We start from the raw sequence: 20,277 nt of genomic DNA on the forward strand, positions 1-20,277 counted from the left end.
CAATTTTAAATAAATAATAAAAATATATATTTCCTATTATATGGAACAATTATTGTATGTATGTGATGACATGTTAATGCATGTGTGTATGTATTTAAATGTGTGTGCGTTTTGAGATGAGTTCAAAATGAACAAGAAATATTATTAAAAATATTGCTCTACTACGAGATTCTCACGAATTAGAGTAAGGCTTTGCAGGCTAGCGGCGTTTTTAAGCTATTAAACTGATCTCTGCTTTTCTATGATTTCAGCTATCGGCTCGTCTCCCGCCTACACTGATAGATGATGATCAAATAATTGTGCGTGTGATTTTATTGGTGAGTACACAATTAGCAATATATATAAAACTGTTTGGTGTTCACTTGAAACACGAAAATATTATGTTTTATTTATTTATTTTTTTTTTTTTTGTAAATTAAGACACATGCCCAATATATTTTTAAGTATTAAGCCATATCCAGCTTGCGGCCAATATCGCCTTTGAATTCAATATTTGGCTTAGCAACCGTTCGAAGAGTATTCCTAACTAGCTGAATAAATAAACTACTCTTTTCGCTCAATCATAAACAGGAAATATGCTCTGTATACGCAATCAATTATACGCAATACACTTATGCAATCCATTTACTCAATCATGGTCATATGGCGATATAGTCACACAGTAATACGATATGGAAAGCCAACAAAAAAAAGAAAACAATCAAATGCTTGTGTTTAAGGCTCAAATAACACGAACCTAACAAAATGCTGACGTCGTCCTGTGGCTCCTGTCACAGTTCCGTGCACAATTAAAGTAATTACCGCGCCGCCGCTGGCACTATAAAAATCGCTAATACTCTTTAATAAGTGACTCGCGTCGATAATTACCAATGACATTACTGTGTTCACCGAAAGGGGGCGGTGTGGAGAGGGGTGGGGCGTTATCCTGTTCATTAATGGTTATGAGAACAAAAGTACACATTTGTGGCAAATTGATATTGTATTTGTATTTAGCTCATCATCATTATCATCATTTGCATTGCGATCATTATCGTAGTCATTCATCATATACATATACATATACATATATATATATATATATATATATATATATAACAATTAACACATGCTCTATAATTACATAAACTAACTTTAATTAACTATTAATTAATTGGTCGAGCGCTGGCAACGTTTACTTTTGCTATATCCCTAACGATATATCTCTATAATTTGTATTTGGTATACTTTAGTTGAAGGAAAAAATTTGTGGTTTGGTTTCACTTTCAGCTTAAATTAAATTTAAATAATACTTGTGTATGTGTGTGTGTGTGTTTGTGTATAATAATTATATCGTAGAGTATTTGTGTATGTGGAATTAACGCAAATCAAATTTACATATAAAAGGAATTTCACTAAAATAAAACCTAACAGTGCATTAGCTAAGGCTTAGAATAGGTTGGTTCTTGAACTTATTCCAAATACATTTCACTACAGAAAATAAATATATTATTCTTGATTTTCTGCTTTTTAATTTAAATTCTTAATATTTTTCGAGCGTTTTAAATTAAGATTTGGAATTGTTTACGCATATTTTAAATGTAGAATATAAAAAATGGCCATCTAGGACTTATTTGAATTAAAACAAAATTTTACATAAGTTTGAAAAAGTTTTGCTAAATTCCAAACTTAAAATAAAATCATAAAAATATCATAAAATTAAACTAAATGTTATTAAAAAAAATATAAAAAAAAAATTGGCATAAAAAATAATTTATGTATTTATTCCAAAATTTTGTTGCATGTATAAGAAAAGCAAATAATTTTTATTTTTTTTTTAAAGTTCAGCTAAAATTGTGTTAAAAATTCTAAAAAAGTCTTGAAATACGCCTAGTTTTTTTTTAGAACCAACCTAATTAACAATATGTTACATAGAATTATTCAATTTTTTTTTTTGCATTGTGAGAGGAACAATTTCCTGGGGCACGTCTGGGCCTTTTTGGTGTTGTGTTTTTTTAACATTTATTTAAAAATTCTTTAGGTGTAAACTGGAATTTGCTTGCTATTAACTAAAACATTGACTAAATTTTAATTGAACCTACTCCGGCAAACCGCAACCCGCGTCCCTCGCGCGCTTCTCTAGCTGTGCGACTTGCAGAGGCGCAACAGGAGAGGATAGTGGAGATCCTCGTCGTAGAGCGCCGAGTCCGCCTTGAGCTGCAGATGACGCTGCCAGATGGTCTCGTTGTAGCGTGTGGCAAGGTCAACGCGAAAGCCACGCGCCACACACTCGTCGCGAAACACGTTCAGGGTGCGACCGCGACGGGGCGCCATGATGAGGGCCACGCCCTGCGGCGCCAAATAATACCAGATGGTATCGACCAGCGCCGATCTGGCCTCATCGAAGAACAGACAGTCCGCACACAATATGAACTCAAACTTGGACTGTTCGGCGGCGGCACGTGCCGCTGCCTCCTGCCACTTGAGCACGGAGCATTTGGTGTAGCAGCTCAGCTCGTTGAGGCAAACAGTTTTGCGGACATTCTCGACGCTCACCTCGTTTCCATCGGTCAGATGCACCGCATAGGGCTTGGCATATTTGGCCAGCATCAGGCCCGCCAGCGAGGTAAAGCCGCCGCCCAGCTCGAGTATCCACTTGCCGCGATATGCGGCCAGATCGGATAGCACCAGCGCGGTGAGCGCCTCCTCCGACGGCCAGACGCATATGTTGCCCGTATTATTGAAGCCCATCAGATCGCTGGCCGTCAGCTGTCGGTCCATATGATGTATATTCACCGAGTACTCGATGTCGTTGTGCAGCTGCATGCGATATTTGTACCAGTTCTCCGTCTTGCCCAGGCACTTCAGGCTAACATGATCCTCGAAGCTGTCCTGGCGCAACAGATCGAAGCTCTTGAAACGGCGCACAGAGGCGGTTTGCTCCTCGCCAAACTCATCGCTGGAGGAGCTGACCGTCTCCTCGGAATCCTTGCGCAACACCTTCGCCAGAATGCGCCAACGCTTCTGTGCCGTATTTTGTAAATTGGGCGTGGCTGGCGGCGTGGGCGGCATAAAGGCGTTCGCAACGCCCAAACACGATTTGCCCGTCACAATGTTCTCCACCTCCAGCTCGAGGCTGGGACTGACAGCTATGCTGGGGCTTTGTGCGGGCATCTCCAAATTGTTCTCCCGGTCAGAGTTCTTGTCACTATTCCTGTTCCTGTTGTTGTTGTTGTTGTTGTTGTTGTTGTTTGTGGTTGCCTGTTCCATTAGCGCATTCCGCTGTTGCTCCTTGAGCGCATTCAGCGTATTATCAATATCGTATTGCAGCATCTGCGATATGCTGGCAATATGTTTTCCACCTGCCACGCCCACGCCGTCGTTTGACCTCGTTGACTGCACCTGCTCCAAATTGCTGCTGTTCAGTTTCGTTATTTTGTTTGTTTTCTTTTGTACTAAATTTGCTGACATATTTTCTCAGGTTACGCTCCGACTCCGTTACAGTTTTCCGTCCGGCTACTTTATGCCTTATGCTGCAATAGAAAATATATAGAAATTTGTTTAAAACAGAGTAAAATGTTGAAAATATATTTATATTGATTTACGTGACAGCAGCTGTGGCAACTTTTCAAATTAACCGCCAACAACTTTTGCCTCTTGACTTGCCACAATTCTGGGCCATTATTTTGCAATTATAAATTTTTAATGGGTTTCGCAATGCAAATTGTTTGTCCATCAACGGAGCAAAGGCAAAAAACTATAAATCTGCAGCTAATGCTTAGCTAATCCTGCAACAACGAGAAAAAAAAAAAAACAAAAAAACAATATATTAAGGGGCAAAAATTTGAATACCTTAGCAAAAGTTTGACGAAACGAATAAAGTAAATAATTTAAATAATAAATATAATATATTATGATGCATAATAATTAGTATACATTAATTAAATAATACATAAATAATAATTTTACATTTTATTTATTTAGAGCCGGGGCTTAATTTACTTAAATCGGCTTCTTTAAATAAGTTTCATCAATATTGAGCGACATAAATTAAAGTAAGCATATATGAATGAAACGATCCTAATAATACTCCCAGTTCCAAATGGGACAGACATCTCGTTCCAAAATTACCTTGTTAATAACAATTTGAATATGCCAACAGATCTAAATATTTGTATATAAAATTGAGTCTAAAAGTTACATTTGCATATACTCGAAATACAGCTGCCTAAATTTGTATATTTTTTGTTTTTTTTCTTGTTGTTGTTGTTGTTGGTCATATAAATTCATCAAAATTAAGACTTTTTACAGCTCATAACAAATTTTAATTGTGCTGACGTGGGGCGAAAAAAACACACACACACACATATATATATGTATAAATATGTAAACAATGGGGACTCAACATTTGACTAGCTGATTAAGGTGACAAAGGGGACAAAGGGTTGAGCGGCTGTAAGGGGATGTGGGGTGTGCGGTACTTGAGAGTCAGACAACAGCCAAAACATATGGAGCCTGTTGGCGATAAGAAGCCATTCAATTCTGATTAAAGAGTGGGTGGCAGGTGGGACGGCTGGTTGGTTGCCCGACTGACCCACGACACCTGCGTGCCACGGGGAATGTGTAATCAAAGTCAGCGCAATTAAAATTCAGAGAAATCAGCGTGTGTGTGTGAGCGTCAATGTGTTCGCCGAAGAATGCGCTGTTATTATCCCGAGCATTCACTTAAAGCGGATGTTGAATGCGGAACAAAGTGGATGCGAGTGTATGTATATATGTGTGTGTGTGTGTGTATATATATGTGTGTATGTGTGTGTGTGTGCTCAGTAAGCGCTGCGGGGCTTCATTCATCATAAAACCATTTGAAAGCCAAAGGAAGCCAGTGCCAACGGCCATGGGCAGCACTTAATTGGCGCAGCATAAAATTTACTTGTTTAGTCGAAAATCATTTTTAACAAATGCTTTATGTGTTTGTTTTTAAATTTACAGCAAATATTCAAGCGTAGGTCGAGTTTAGATAAAGCATTTTAATTTGATAAGCGCAGCTCTCGGCATCTACAATTTAGGCTTATTACAAAGCGCAGGGAAAATGTGATGAAAAAAAAGAGCTTAAATTGTAAATTGTTATTACATATTACGCATACGCCGTGTTGCTAGCGGGGGAAAGACAATTTGGCAGGTGCTTGAGAATACTGAGTACTCTTTTAGCAGCTCATTTAGAGGCTTTAATTTGAAAAGCAATATACAATACTGTTATACAGAATTGTTATGCTAACCTCCTAAGTTTTGGAGGCTTCTTCATTCCTTATATTTATTATTCAAATAAAATATATAATAGCTATTCTTTAACAAAAGTGTTATACATATGTTATATATTTGGTATTTGAATAGTAAAAAAATTAACAATGAATGTTGCTTTAAATAAATAAAAATGTTATGCGTTAAATACTGTGATACAAATTACTAACTAGCTAAAAATATCAAATCTTTTGAGATAAACTAACTGGCTTAAAATTTGTTTGATAATCTGTCTAATATCACAACAATGTTTCAAAATTCAACATTGTTATTCAAGAATATTAAAGAATTAATAAAGAATAAAGAACTGAAGATGATATCGGAAGGAGAAATTTCTCAAAAAAATAACTCCCAAAAATTCCAGATTCCCATGAAAATTTTAACATATGATAATGTTGCTACAAATTGACATTCAAAACTTGAAAGCTCATTTCTTGGAACAACAACAAGCTGCTCTGTAATCTGATGAAAAGAAAACACGCTATAAACTTAAAGTTTGTCGAAAGTTTTCAAACAACAAAAAATGCACAATATTGTTGCCAACTGTTATACGAAATTTAACAGCTCATAGTTCAGCAAGTATGGCAGTAATCAAGCTTAAAGTTTTGAATGTGAAACAAAAGAAATAAAACAACAATAAATGCTGAAGCATTTCAATAATACCCCTCCAGTTGTCCCCCCCGCATGTCGGACCAGTTCCGACAATGCCAACTAAATTGAATTTGATAAGACGCGCACTTGATCAAACATTAATAACTTTGAGGAACTCCGCAATCCACTCGAGTTACGGGCCGAAAAGTTTTTGCCAGCCGCTCGAAAACTTGCTTTAATGCGCAGCCAAAAAATGTTGATTTGCATATTAAAAAAGAAAACATGAATATTGAGCAATTGGGGAGGTAGAAAGTTATTTGAACTCGAAACTTGCGAGCTTGAGCTACAGCTAAATCTGCGGCGGGGTCGTGGCAAAACAAGTTAAATCCTTCGGTTGAACTTTAAATGCCGGTTAAGTGCACACAAAAGTACAATAAAACCGAAAAATTGTTTTCTGTGTTTGCATAATGCGACGGCCTGGCCTGGCCATATCCGAGATAGCCCGGCTCGGTCCGGATCTGGCTGCCAGCCAACACCTGCCGGAGGCCAGCGGGCAATCGAGCTGGCTAAAAGTATATATTAGCTGAATTTGCAAGTACAATGGGCGGATGTGGGGAGTAGGGTGGGGTAAACAGGGCTGGGTGTAATTTAAAGTTTTCGTTGCGTGCAAAAGCGGAGCATTCAATTCAATCACTCGAGCAAGTGGCAACTGTGACGACAACCGATGCCGGAGCCAAAATAAAGTTGAGGCCAAAAGAACAAAGCGAAAAGGTTCTCCTTTTGACACACACACGCACACACACACACACACACACCCCGTTTCACGCAGCGGAAAAACTTGGCTCTGACTGCGGCTGAGTGACGTGCGTAAAAGTAACGCAATGTGGGCAAACTTTTGCCCAGCCCCCTTCTACGCGCTCCCCCCCCCCCCCCCCCCCCCCCCCCCCCCCCCAGCTTCCCTCCAGCTGCTGTTCATTTGCTGTTCCGTGTCAACGATGCCGCAGCACGCAAACTTACATGGTTCACACACACACACACACACTCGCAAACACACACAAACAACATTTGTATACATGTGCACAGCAAAAAATCCAAAAATTTGGACTCAAATCAAGCCTAAAAGAGCTTCAAATTGTGTTGGAAACTTCTGCAACTAATTACAAAATACGTAAAGAACTGTGGAGAAGTCCAAAGTTCATAAATATAATAAATATAAATATAACTTTTCTTAAGCTCAAATAACGTAAATATCAAATTCAAGTGCTGTGCTTAATTTAAGCAGCTTTTTACTTTACTTTAAGCACACAATTTTTAATAATATATTTTTTTCTGCATGTAGACTCTTTCCCAGTTTCCACTCGCAAATTGAGTTCTTTTAAGCCCAAAATTTACTCGAAACCAATATTTATTTGCTAAACGCAAAAAACATTCCGCATTCTATCCCAGTATTTACATATTTATTTAGTGCGCGTATTTTCTCTCAGTGCATGCGGTTTTTGTGTACATATGCTGCGTACTTTGCCCATTGCTCGCATAAACTCTTACAATTCATTATTTATTACTTTCACTGTCATGAAATTTGCTCAGCTTTTTGGATTTTATTTTTTTGGTAGCTAACCTTGAAGCCATCAGCGACAAGGCACACACACACTCGCACACACACACACACACACACACACAAGCTTTGCCAAAGATAAAGTCTGTGAATCTGACTATCAAGGGTTCGGCTAACGGCGCTAAGCAGATAATAAAATCTAACATAATTACGAGCAGCAAATATGTAGAAAACTTTACAAATCGAATTTTGAATACTCTATCTATACAGCATTATGATTTTGTCTTCATTTTAACAACCTATTGGACCTTGATAACAGTTTTGTGAGTTATAAAAAACATGTTAAACTGAAATTGAATTCAATTGTGACAACTTTCTTTTAATACTCTTGATTTATATTTGGTACCTTTGGATAACCTTTCTGTCTATTTTAAACAGTGGCTAAACTGAGGAACAATTTGGAATAGTTACATATATATAAACTGTTATGTGGCTTGGCATTCATAAATGATATAAAAAGTGACTTGATAAGTTGATATGCCTGTAATTATGTGGAATATAGGTTGTATCCTTTGTCTTTTTGGGGCATATATATATATATGTTATATTATATGTAAACTCTTGACAGAGAATATGTTATGATTTCTTGGTGGCGCTCAGCTGAAGCTGAGCATATATCAAATATATATTTTGCCTGGGTTTTAAGCTATTAATACCCAGCTTAGGTTTTGAACTAGTCACACCAAGTTTGACAAATTGGTTTCTGATTAGCATTTTTTAATCTCAAAGAAGTTCAGGTGCAGTACTCAAGTTTGGCTTGCCCAAACACAAAGGTCAAAACTCGTATAACTTGAGTTTTAAAGTTTAGAAGTTACAGCTTTAGAGCTATAAAATGTGCATTGGGTAATTCTATTTTAAGAATTAAATATCTTCATTAACATTTTAATGCTGTTTTGGCGACCTTTCCATTTGCAAATATTTTACCCAAAACTTATTTATCTATTTCAAACATCAATTTATATAAAAGTTGCAATTTTACAGTCAACTTGCAAAAACATCAAGCATGCGTCTCGTATGTTGCGACCTTTAACCTTTTAAAAACCTTTAACCTTTCGATAAATCAACATAGCAGAGCTTAATCTTCAACTTGCCCATTTAAATAATTTTTAATACAAAGCTAACGAATAAAAAGGCAAACCACAAAAAATTGCATTAAACATATTTCGTGGCATTTAGTGCCCAACTTAGGCATGTTTTACCAAGAAACGGAAGATCAAAGTAGAATATGTGCAAAAAAAAGTGGAGCCGCAACTAGAAACTATTAAATTATAGAGCATATTTATAGAGCATACAAATGAGATATATAGAACATTATCAGCCTACGCGGCGTATGCGTAATCTTCAAAAAATGAATGTGCGCTCGATTATCTATCTTTTTTTAGGTTTAGTTTTTTTTTTCGTTTTCTATTTTTTTGAGGCGTCTTAAACTTTTATTAGCGCACATATTGCCCATCGATTTATGAGCAACTGCCCGTCCGTCTGTCCGTCCGTCCGTCTGTCTGTTGTATGGCCAAAAATGTGTAGATATTTGTTGATGTGTCCGTGTGCATTGTGTTTGCGATTTGTTTACTGTTTACTAAACATTAACTCAGATTTACAGTCGTAAGTTGATTGCGAGCTGAACAAACTTTTGCGCGTCTGCTGCAGGCATTTATTTAAATATATCTGGAGATTTCTATACATATATACATATATATTCAGTTATCTGTATGCTTGTTTGTACATATATATTTATGCATTTTAATGTACACGCGCATTGGGTTTATTATTGTGCATCTCGCATTGAAATCTGAATGCGCAGCCCTCGAGCGACTGCGAGAAATGTGAATAATACGAAAAGAGAAAAAAACATATATTCCAATTTCAGTTTATATTTATTTTATTTTCTCCATTTTCTTCTCACATTTGATGCATTCGCGTTGCCGTGGGAATTGCCTGAAGAGTTGTATCATAAAATATTAATTAAATTATTTACATAAGCTTTATCATAGCCGGAACTCGGTTCGGGCCAAGTGACACATCCACGTTTTTATTGCCCGCCCCATTCAAAGTTGGCCAAGACGCTGGCTATAATGTTTATTTGCAACTGCAACTGTCTGGCCCCGACACGTGTGCTGGATTTTGTCTCTTGCTCCCTCTCCCCCAGTCTCTCTCTCTATGTGTTGAGGTGGTCGAACTTCACGCTGACATTCAGCAAAAGTTCAAGGATCTCTGCATTTGTTTGAAGTCCCTTTTTAGGTGACTCGACACTTTACCTATCTGTGTGGACTCGAGTGTAATTGCCATATAAAATAAGAGCTCTTTTTTATTATTGATTTATCGTGTGTTAGTTTGGCATTTGCGCCTGCAGCGTCACATTCTATATTTTGTTTGCCCTTTCCGTATTTTAATTTTGTATTTTGTATTTGGTTTTTGGCCACAATTTAAGCCACGCGCCGCTTGAAAATATAATTTACATTTTATGCCACGAGCACATGCTGCTCCTCCCGCCGGGTTCCGAGCTCCTGATTCAAACGCGTTGCGTCACAGTTTCTGATACCCTACAGCTTTAGTCGTTAATTTGGTTCAAAATTCGCAGCAACTTTGTGGTCTTAAGTTCTATTTATGAACTAAATAGATAGATTTTTGTCCAAGCCTTGTTTTTTTCACATATATGCAAGACTTTATTAACATGAAAATATGAATTAATAAACTTGAAACTAGGGTTTTCTTATAATTTACCATTTTGAACCATTAAAAAGAATGGTTCGACTTCGATTTGCCTGCTATTTGATAAGCTAGTTGAAATTTCAGGAATTTTCGGTCCTGACTAATAATATCCTTCCTTGCTTACAACCTCTACTCTTACAGAAATAGCTAAAAATATCAGGAATTTGTAGCTGGAGTATAAAATACTCTTTAAAGAGCAACTCACATTCGAACAGAGTCCAAAAATATGTCTCATAGGCGAAAGGGAAATATGTAAAACATTTCTGTTCAAATGGCTTTAAGTCGAGCAGTCGCCCAGCATTGCAAAGGGGGCGTGGCGCTTGGTGGGGTGGGGCGCACGTCAGGGGGGGTCTGTAACAGTGATTATCTTTGTGGTAAGCTTCTAGGAAAAAAATATAAAATAGAAAGTTCACGATGCGCCAAAAAAAGAAATGTTAAGCCCGCCAGCTGCTTGACCTTTGGCCGCAGCGATGGGGATGCCATGTCACAGATATATATATATATATATATATATATATATATATATATATATATATATATATATATATATATATATATATATATATATATTGTATATATATAATTGTAGATACGTAACCCCTCAGCCCTGAGAAGCGGAGGTCGTGCTGGCGGCGTTTGTAAAAGTCATTGTCGCCGTCTTAATCATTGGAGTCGACCAAAAATTTGTTTGCTGTCAGGCGCCAAATTTTTGAACAATTTTGTGAAGTCAGCGAGAGGATGAGTTTGGCAAGGGGGAGGTAAGCGCCAACATTAACAGCAACAAGAAAACACATAAAAATCAAAACAAGGCCAAAAACAAAAGGAAAAGTCGCACGAAAAGTGGAAGGAGAGGAAAATTCGTACGATAATCCACTTAGCAAGTGCCACGTGCTGAGCGCAATTTAAGCCAATTAGCTGGCAAATGCGAGCATATTTCGGCATTAATTTAATAAATAAATAATGGATAATATTTAGGCAAAAGCCAAATGCAAAATGTGTTCGCTCCTCCTGTTCTTGTTCTTGTTGTTGTTGTTGTTGTTGCAAACAAATAAATGGCGACATAAATAAACAAGCAGCCAAATTGTTGGCGCTATAAACACAAACACACACTCTCGCACATTTATAGAGCATGTTTGTTGACAACAACATTTGCCTGGCCACGAAAAATCTCTCCAGCATCAGTTACAGGCAGCCTGTGGCCCATATTGCCGACAACATTTTCCTTTGACAGGCGACTGTAAAGGTAACGGTGCATATGCTACATGGTGCATGCTACACGGACACAATGTCAGTCTATAAATAGTCAATGCTGCTGCAGGTGGGCCAGTCCTGCTCCTGAGCTAAAGCTGCAGCTGCCAGCGGCAGCTGTGGGAACAGTGGGAGCACCAGCCGCAGGAGCAGCTGACAGAGGCGACGTGTCTCGATGTCAGCGTCTGACACTGGTTAAAGGTTTCCATCTGCCAGTTGCCAGTTGCCAGTTGCCAGATGGCAGATGGCAGATGGCAGTGTGACAATGTTGGCTTTAAAGCACACTGAGAGAAATCGCTGACACGCTCAGCAAAATCAACAAAGTTTGTAAAGAACAAAAAAGTCCTGTTAAGTTATTTCGAAAATGAAATCTTTATATTAATCGATATTTATTGATATCTGGCAAACGCCAAAAGTTATCGATATTTCCGAGATCTTACAAGTATCAGTGAAAAAAAGGTTTTTATCGATTTCTCTTAAACTAAACATACTATGGATAGTTTTATGTATGGTCCAGCACTGCAAAAGAATCCACACACATTTGGCGGAATATCGTTTTTTATTGATTTCTGGGAAACTGGATATGTTATCGATAATGTTAAGCAATTTGGAGTGGAATGCTAAAGCAAATTATATCCGAAAAAACTCCGGCTGCATATCGTAACTTATCAATTTTAAGAAAACTTAACACGTTCTCGTTCACTTGAATATCAGAATACAGTTTGGCTGTATATCGATATATATTGAAGCAAAACTGTATGCGTTATCGATAATTTTAGTTCACAAGGCCGGCTTACAGATACTTAAAGTTTTTCAATTCTTCTTTGAGCGTTATTCGTAAACGTCGCTGATATACATCATCGAACTGAGAACTTTTCGTTCCGTGTATTGTCACATTTATGGTTAGAGTATTGTGAGTGACTGCCGCATTTGCTGTTGTTGCCTTCTACTGCGTGGCACAATGTAAGTGCTCCTCTGGCGCTGGAAGGGCAAGGAAGGGTTGGGTGTAGCAGCTCGTCGAGCTGCTGGGGATGCTTAAATGCTTTCATCACTCAGCTGGAAAGCCAGGCACGCTTCGGCGCTCGCACGCACAACAAGTTAAGGGACCAGTTATTTGGAGCAGAGCTGGGACCACGGACTACGGACCACGGCTGGGTCAGCTGCCTATGTAAACATCATTCACATGGGGAGTTGCTCACGATTGACCTTTACAGCCGATAAACCGTTACCTTACGTAATAAACAGAGCCCAGAAATTGGTTTAAGGTCTGCCGGACAAATCAGCTCCGCATGATTGATGGCCCCAAAGCATGAGTATGAGCATGAGGCTAAGCCTGAGGTTGAGCTGGGATGTTGGGGTTGGGGTTGTGGTTCAGCGTGCCTGACAACATGAACTCAATATTTGCTACAGTTTGTTGAGATTTCAAGTGGCTCGTTGCCATGTTTATTGACTGTGAATGAACTGTGAGCGGGCGATGCCAAAGCTACAACAAATCTTCCTAAAACGGGGCGGGCACGAGGGCGTGACCCGCCCTAGAGCACTGTGACAAATTGTGCGTTTCCTGGCAATCTATTAGAATTGTAGCATAATCGTTAAGGTTAAGTGAGTTTTGTGCCTGCTTATAATATCCATGGCTAACTGTTTGCTGTGTCAACAACAAATGCTTCGGCTCAACTTGAATGTGTGTCTTAACGAATTGCAGGCTTAGATTTAAACTGAACAACTCGAGAGCCCCGGTGTTGGAATGATTATAATATTATTAACATGTTTAACTAATTACATTTACTTTATAGAACATTTATTATGCAAATAATCGGATATGAATTTATTTTATATTTTTTACCAATTTATTTGACTTTTGCATCGTTGTGTCTCCACACAATTCGCAGAATTTTGATTTGATTTATTTGCAATCCAAGTTATTACAAGAATTTTATGGGCTTTCTTAGTTTGTAAGAAAATTTCTGTATTTTTGTCTTGTCATTAAAAATCGAGCTCTAAATATATTTAAAATTATCGATAACATGTTTAAAATTCCGAACATATAACTATATACAATAATACAAAAATGATTTCAAGCGACCTTTCCTTATCATACATTTTAGTTTAGATAGGGTCACAGGGTCCCAGCACCTCGATAAAGTATACAATTTAAACACGAAAATATCGATACTCTTCTATAAAAATTGAAAAATATCGCTTTTGAATATCTAAATTACAAATAAGGTTTACAGGTTTAAGCATAACTACGATCGATAAATTTTCAATAGATTGCAAGACAATTATCGATAAAGTCCTTCTACTATCGAACTCTGAACTAATTAGCTCACAATCGATAGCTTTGCATTAGTTAAACCCATCTTAGTTTATTGTTGTGGCTTAGCAGATTCCTGTCTATCAATTATATTTCTCTCCACTCTATACATAACTCCAATCCCAGTTTAACCTTTAGAGACTGCTTCCATTCAAACTGAATCGAACCAATCGAATTTAACCAGATAACAAATGCAAGAAAATGCAGCATATTGAAGCCATAAATCTGGCAACTCGAGTTGCACACAATAGAAATATATATAGAAATATGGTTGAATACATATGTATATAATATTGTTTTCTCCTTTCATAAATCAAATTACAAATCGTTGTTGCATTCGATTTCTAATCTATACGATAAAACAATTTCATTTGCCAGCTTATATACAAATATTTCTTTTTGTTGCTTTTCAATTTCAGATATTAAAACAATGCGAGCAACGACAAGCTATAAGCCGTACGGGCGGTGCTTGAAAACATGAAAACCATTTAGCAAATGTGTCTGGCTGGACATTTAACCCCCACAGGTAAGCAACAGAAATAATGCAACATTTATTTTCCTAATGAACTTTGACACGTGTGCGCGGGGCTATTGGCCGGAGCACGGGGCAGAATACAACAAAAAACAAAAACACAGTTCGCGTGCCTCTGTCACAGGTCGAGAGCTGTGAGCAGGGAAAATGTGAAAAGTGCAACAACAACAACAAACCAATGCTGCAATGAATGAAAAATCAGTTTGGCGCATGCAACTTTGAAAATGCCCGCGGCGGGCAGCTGACTAACTGACTAAATGACTGCATGACTGCATGACTAACTGCATGACTTGACTGCTTGACTGACAAGCTGTGCGCTAGCAGCAACAACAACAACAACATCAATAACCCGACAACAAGAACTGTTGGCCAAACTCGTGTGCGCTTATCAAAAAATCGCTGCAACTGCAACTAAAAAATATTTCGAGCACATATTCGACTTGTGAATGCGCTGTAACTGACCTCTTGCACAACTATCGATACTTGAGATATACGATAGCTGACAGTATCGATACCAGTGATCGATATATGTGTTAGTTGCGATACACGATAAGTGTCATTATCGATACCAGTAATAATTAAATTAAAGGAATCGATTATATAGTTAATTACAAGCTGGCAGCTTGAGGAGCACTTTATCGATATCAATTGCAGTAATGATTTTGACAATCGATAGCTGGCGCATAGTATACACAGTCGAACTTATCGATATAATCGATCATTTTAATCAACATCAAATACATACATTATATACACATTATTTACACTAGGGATGATATGATATATGTTTTAAACAGTTTTAACAGGTCTCTTATGAAAGTAATCGATAGAAATTTCAAGGCATTTTATCGATGCGATCGAAAAACTCATTGACAGGCTTAACAAAAATGAGTCTGAAGGCATTAAATTTTAACTTTATACATCTGAAACTAAAAAGATTCAAGAAATCCGTTTAAAATCAAACTTGGCTTTGGTTTACTCTATTCAAAAAAACTTAGTAAACTTTATAACTTTTCCCAACTAAAGTTAAATTTAATTCATATTATTTAATATTCATTTAAACATAATTTGCAAATAGACATATATTAGTTTTTTAAGACCTGAAATACATTGTCTCTTGCACATAAACTAGCCCTAACATCTTAAAAGTATGCCCTACTTTCAGCGCACTTTGCCTTGCTCATAAAATACATAGTTGACTAATAAATGTCCTGCACTCGTCCCGTGCCCTGATTATTATTATTATTATTATGTTCAGCTAGCTCTTATCTCGCCTTTTGGTCGATTGCATTTTGCGTGGGCGATGGGGCAAGAGTTGCACATTTTGTTTAGCTGACGCGGCGTATACGTAATGTGCGTTGGCGATTGCAGTGCATTACGTATACGCCGCATCGGGCAACCGTTGAGCTGCTCAGATAGTTGCGCACATTATGCAAACTTGGCAACAAAAATTCAATTAAGTCACAAGGACACAATGTCAAGTGGCAGGGCTCGATAAATCAACCGAGCTGCACGGCAACAACAACAACAACAACAGCAACAAAATTGTGACATGCTGCGCAGTCGTTATGACTTTGATGCACGTTTTAATTATAATTTTGACGCCAACTGTTTAAACACGCACACGAACAGACCGATAAGACATGTCAGTGTGTGTGTGTGTGTGTGTGTGTATGTGTGTGTGTATATATCTGTGTGTGCTCTCTTGTTGTAGCTTTATATCGAGTGCACTAATTGTTTGGGACAGGCCACATGGCAAATGCTGAGCCGACCAAAATTTTGCCCATGAGTTGAGAAAGACAAAAAGCGCAATACTGAGGCGACTGAGAGCAAAGGGAGACAGAGAGAGAGAGAGGAAATTGGTAACTCTAAGCTTAATTGAGGCAACGGCCAGCACAAAGGACAATGGCGAGGACAAGCCGTAAACACACACACAGCCACACTTACACGTGTGTGTGCACACACATTTCGAGCACATATGGTGAACATAAGTCAGAAAACTAAAACGTGCCACAGACCGCAATAGGCCTCCCTCTACACTTGGCAAAAGGAAAATCCATATAAGAAAATTGTCGAAATTTATATTAAATTCTCTAGATATTACAATTATAATAATCCTTCCACAGTCATGAATATATCCACGGTAAACGTTTATTGATTATTTTATGCGATTGGTTTAAAATTTAGTCTCAATCATTTTCATAGATATTTAATCAGGTGTTTCATCTGCAAGGGTGAAATATTGAGGCCCTAACCCCAATTTTCGGCACACTGCCTACAAAGTTAAGGGTGTAATCCCCTCTGAAGGCAAAAATAAATATATAAATATTTATTTTCAAACATGTATTGCATGCTACGTTTATTTTCACAAGAACATATTTGGCTTTGAAGATGTTTCGTTAAGCTTTCGGCACAATGAGTGCAAAGTTTAGGGAACAAAACGCGCCGAAGACTAAAAATAATTTTATATATATTTCTTTATAAGCGTGTATTGTATTGTTGGTTAATATTAATGACAACACCCAAGCTTAGTTGGAAAACAGAGTCTCAAGCGACTTATTTGGATCAGGCTGAATCAAATTTTTATCTCAACATTTGTATCTTATTGAACATGGCAAAAATAACGCAAACTACTTCTATGTGACATACATTTGAGCCAAACGAAGCCGGGTATCGAAAAATCGTACATCATTTGCCAAACCATAAAAGAAAATGAAGGAAAAATGAAGGAATTGAAGGAAAAGCACAGCAAAGCGCTTTAACTGTTTGGGAATTAGAAAAAAATATGTAAGCATTGTTAAAGGCTCAATAGATGTTTTTTTTTTTTTGCTGAGTGTAGTCAAAATCAGCAGAGGCTTAGCTTCTCTCAGTGTGTTGTGTGTGAGAGTGTGGGCGTATGTGTGTGCGTTTTGTCTGAGTTTTGGCGTCGGCATTTCAATGGGGGGTGTTGGTTAGATTTATAGCCCCAAACCTATATGTTTCAGAGGGTGTAAAAAGGTATGAGTGAGTGTGCGTGTGTGTGAGTGTGAGTGTGCGTGTGTGAGTGTATGTGCAAGCTGTACTCAATTAATACTCATCAGTGTGACATTAGTGCCATTTATTTGAACAGGCTGGGAAATAGAGTGGATCAAAGACAGAGATAAAAGATAAATTAGATAAACACGTGCATTGTGAATTGTTTTACATGGAAAGGGAAAGGGGGGAGAGGGAGTGAGGCGAGTGGCCACTCGACGATGCATAATAATCAAGGCTAATTTGCGGACACGCCCAGCACTTGTTTGGGGATAATTCATCAATAAATCGCACATAAATTGTCGGTGTCTTTACATCAACTCGTTAACTGAACTTTAAAGTGGGTAGTGAAATTTATGTGCCGCGTTTTTTGTTTTATGTTTTACTTTCTGACAGCAGCGAGTGCAGAAGAAATGAAAAACAGCCAAGCAGAAAATAAATTACAGCGACATTTGACTTTAATTTTGGCCATAAAATGCGGCACAGCGAGCGCAGCAAGTGCCACCGAAAACTACGTGCAGTTAAATAAATTAAACGCTTGCTAAACTTTATTTGCGATATAAATATAAATAAAAGTGAAATAGAGCTCAAGCTCAAATGCACCAAGCTGTGCCAAAAACTGTAACTAAAACCGAAACTCAGCTAAAAGCTGAAAACAATTTCGCGAATTCCTGCAAATCATGGCGCGTAAATCGAATGCAATTGAAGCAATCGAAATTTACAGCGAATAGCTCGTCTTTAAATGGATAAAAAATGCCGATTTACCGGAAAATTTCAAGTGTGCAAGAAATCGTAGAAACAGCCCTTTGCTTAACAGCCAATCGGATTTAAATTCACTTTCACAGATTTTTGTGAAATTTGTCTTGAAACATTTCTGGCAAAGTTCATGCCTCCTAGTTGGAAAATAGACATCAACGTGTTTATCGGCTAAGTTTCGAGATAAGCTAATCTTTCAGTGAGAATTTCAAAAGCACGTGTTTCGGTGATTTTGAGATTCCACCCGCGTCTGTGAAAAAATGGCGAATTACCAGCCGATTGATCCTAAAGTTATTTCCAAAGTTCATATAATACAACAGGTCTTGGAAAAAATACAGAAAAGGAACAAAACTTGTGAGAAATTAAAGCTTAGAACAAAATCTCAAGCACTTGTGAGGCTCTTATCTTCTTTTTTAATGATAGTTAACATTAACATTGATTAGAGGCTATAAATACATTTATTAAAATTAAATAAAAAATATATATATATATATAAATTTTCATCCATTCACATTAAATTTATGCGGCATATCGTGGTCTAGGTCGAGGACTATCTAACTGGTTACAAATTGCTCTGTTATGCAAATATTTAAAGCAAATAATAAATTAATATAAATGCGTATTTTATGCCTGTGGCTAACAATTTGCAGACATTTTAATTATTCTCAAAAACTTTGGCTATCATATTTCTTTGGGCTGCCCCAAGCACACGCAAATATCTCACGAACGAAGCTGCATTTAAATCTAGAGCAAATGCTTTTCTGACAACTTTTTTGTACATACTTTGCACCTAGAACGAACTCGATGGAAACTTTGAATTGCAATTGGAAATTGTAACATTTTAAGCACATTTCAGACAGCTCAACTCGAACAATCAAGTTGACCTTTTGCAGTGCCAACAATTGCGACATTCAGATGTCAAGCTGCACAGTTGGCCGCAGGACTCGGCTTGGCGACTTGGGCCAAGCTAGACCAGTATTTATTTTGCCTAGAATAATAATAATATATTTTTGCTTTGCATTGAGGCGACTCAGCGTTAAGTCTCAAGATTTAGATAAGTTAAATAAGTACTGTGTTAAGATAGCTCAACTTTATCAATGGGCAAAGGTCGTTATGCTTTGTTCTTTGATGGCCGCACACAAAAGACTGCATTTTATGGCCACATCGACTTGCAACCTGATGAGCTGAGCTGCCATAATATTGAAAATGTTTACAAAAATATACTTATAGCCATAACAATTTGCTTTTTTTGGTTCTTACCATTCAACCGAAAAATACGAATCTCTGCTCTTCGGCAATTGAACTTAATACGCGAGAAATTCTTGCTGCGATATGTTTTGTTATTGTTATTGTTGTTATTTGTGTAATTTCTATAAACTTATTTTTTATGTTTGGCCTGTTTATGAGTTTTTAATGTGTGCACAATTTTGAGATTTTTGCCGATTTTTTTTCGATTTATTTTTTTGGTTTTATTTCGTTTGCGATTACAAAAAAATGGCTTTAAAAATACGCCCAATTGATGATCTTGTGGGCTTTTTCTTGTACTTATTTTTTTTTTGAAAAATTTTTTGAATTTTTATCGAGTTGATAATTTGTTTGAAAACACACTCACGCGCGCACGCACACACACACACACATGCACACACACGCGTTGCGTGGTGAAGCGAACGCGGCCAGCGACAACAACGAACTGTAAATGTTGTACCAGCAACACAGGCGGCAAATTGTTTTCTAGCCGCGACCAACGTTGCGTATGAGCGACGGCAACAAACTAAAAGCGAAACGCTCTGCAAGCGGCCAGCACGATATGCTCGCAACTCGGTTCGAACGAACATGTTCGAACGCAAATGTAGTCGCATGGCGCGCGTGGGCGCAACCAACAGTTGGAGCGGGAAACAGTTGGCCGATGGACGCTTCGGCTTATCACTAGAAATTAAGACAAAAGCCGGGCTGCTGTTGCCGCATAACGAAAATTAAATGAGACCACAAAATGTAACAAGCCCAACACAATAACAACAACTAAAAGAGAAACTACGAGCAGAGAATGCAGAAGAAGAAGAACAAGCAGAAGAAATGATAGCCCATTGTAAAAGTTACATTTTAAGCTGTGGCTCAGTTCAACTGATTCCGGGAAAATTGATAAGCAGTTGCCAGGCATTGCAAAGATATTGAACATAATTATTATGGTTTTATATTTGTTCATTTATCCGAACCCTTACATGACTT

The 20,277-nt window shown here is 37.6% G+C and overlaps 1 protein-coding gene across 1 annotated transcript; it reads right to left on the reverse strand.

Annotated features, from left to right (window-relative positions):
* Nucleotides 1–1,855: 1,855 nt before the first annotated feature.
* On the reverse strand, nucleotides 1,856–19,787 carry LOC6628931 (calmodulin-lysine N-methyltransferase). Its single transcript, XM_002052711.4, has 2 exons — nucleotides 19,312–19,787; nucleotides 1,856–3,509 (listed from the first exon to the last, which is right to left on the reverse strand). The coding sequence occupies exon 2, from the start codon at nucleotides 3,445–3,447 to the stop codon at nucleotides 2,116–2,118; it is 1,332 nt and encodes a 443-aa protein (XP_002052747.1). The 5' UTR covers nucleotides 3,448–3,509; nucleotides 19,312–19,787; the 3' UTR covers nucleotides 1,856–2,115.
* Nucleotides 19,788–20,277: the final 490 nt, after the last annotated feature.

The sequence above is a fragment of the Drosophila virilis genome, chromosome 4 (genome assembly GCF_030788295.1).
Source record: "Drosophila virilis strain 15010-1051.87 chromosome 4, Dvir_AGI_RSII-ME, whole genome shotgun sequence".
NCBI lineage: Eukaryota > Metazoa > Arthropoda > Insecta > Diptera > Drosophilidae > Drosophila > Drosophila virilis.

What these genes read in the sequence shown, in the direction of transcription:
- LOC6628931 (XM_002052711.4), bottom strand. Translation starts at nt 3,447, where the DNA reads ATGTCAGCAAATTTAGTACAAAAGAAAACAAACAAAATAACGAAACTG.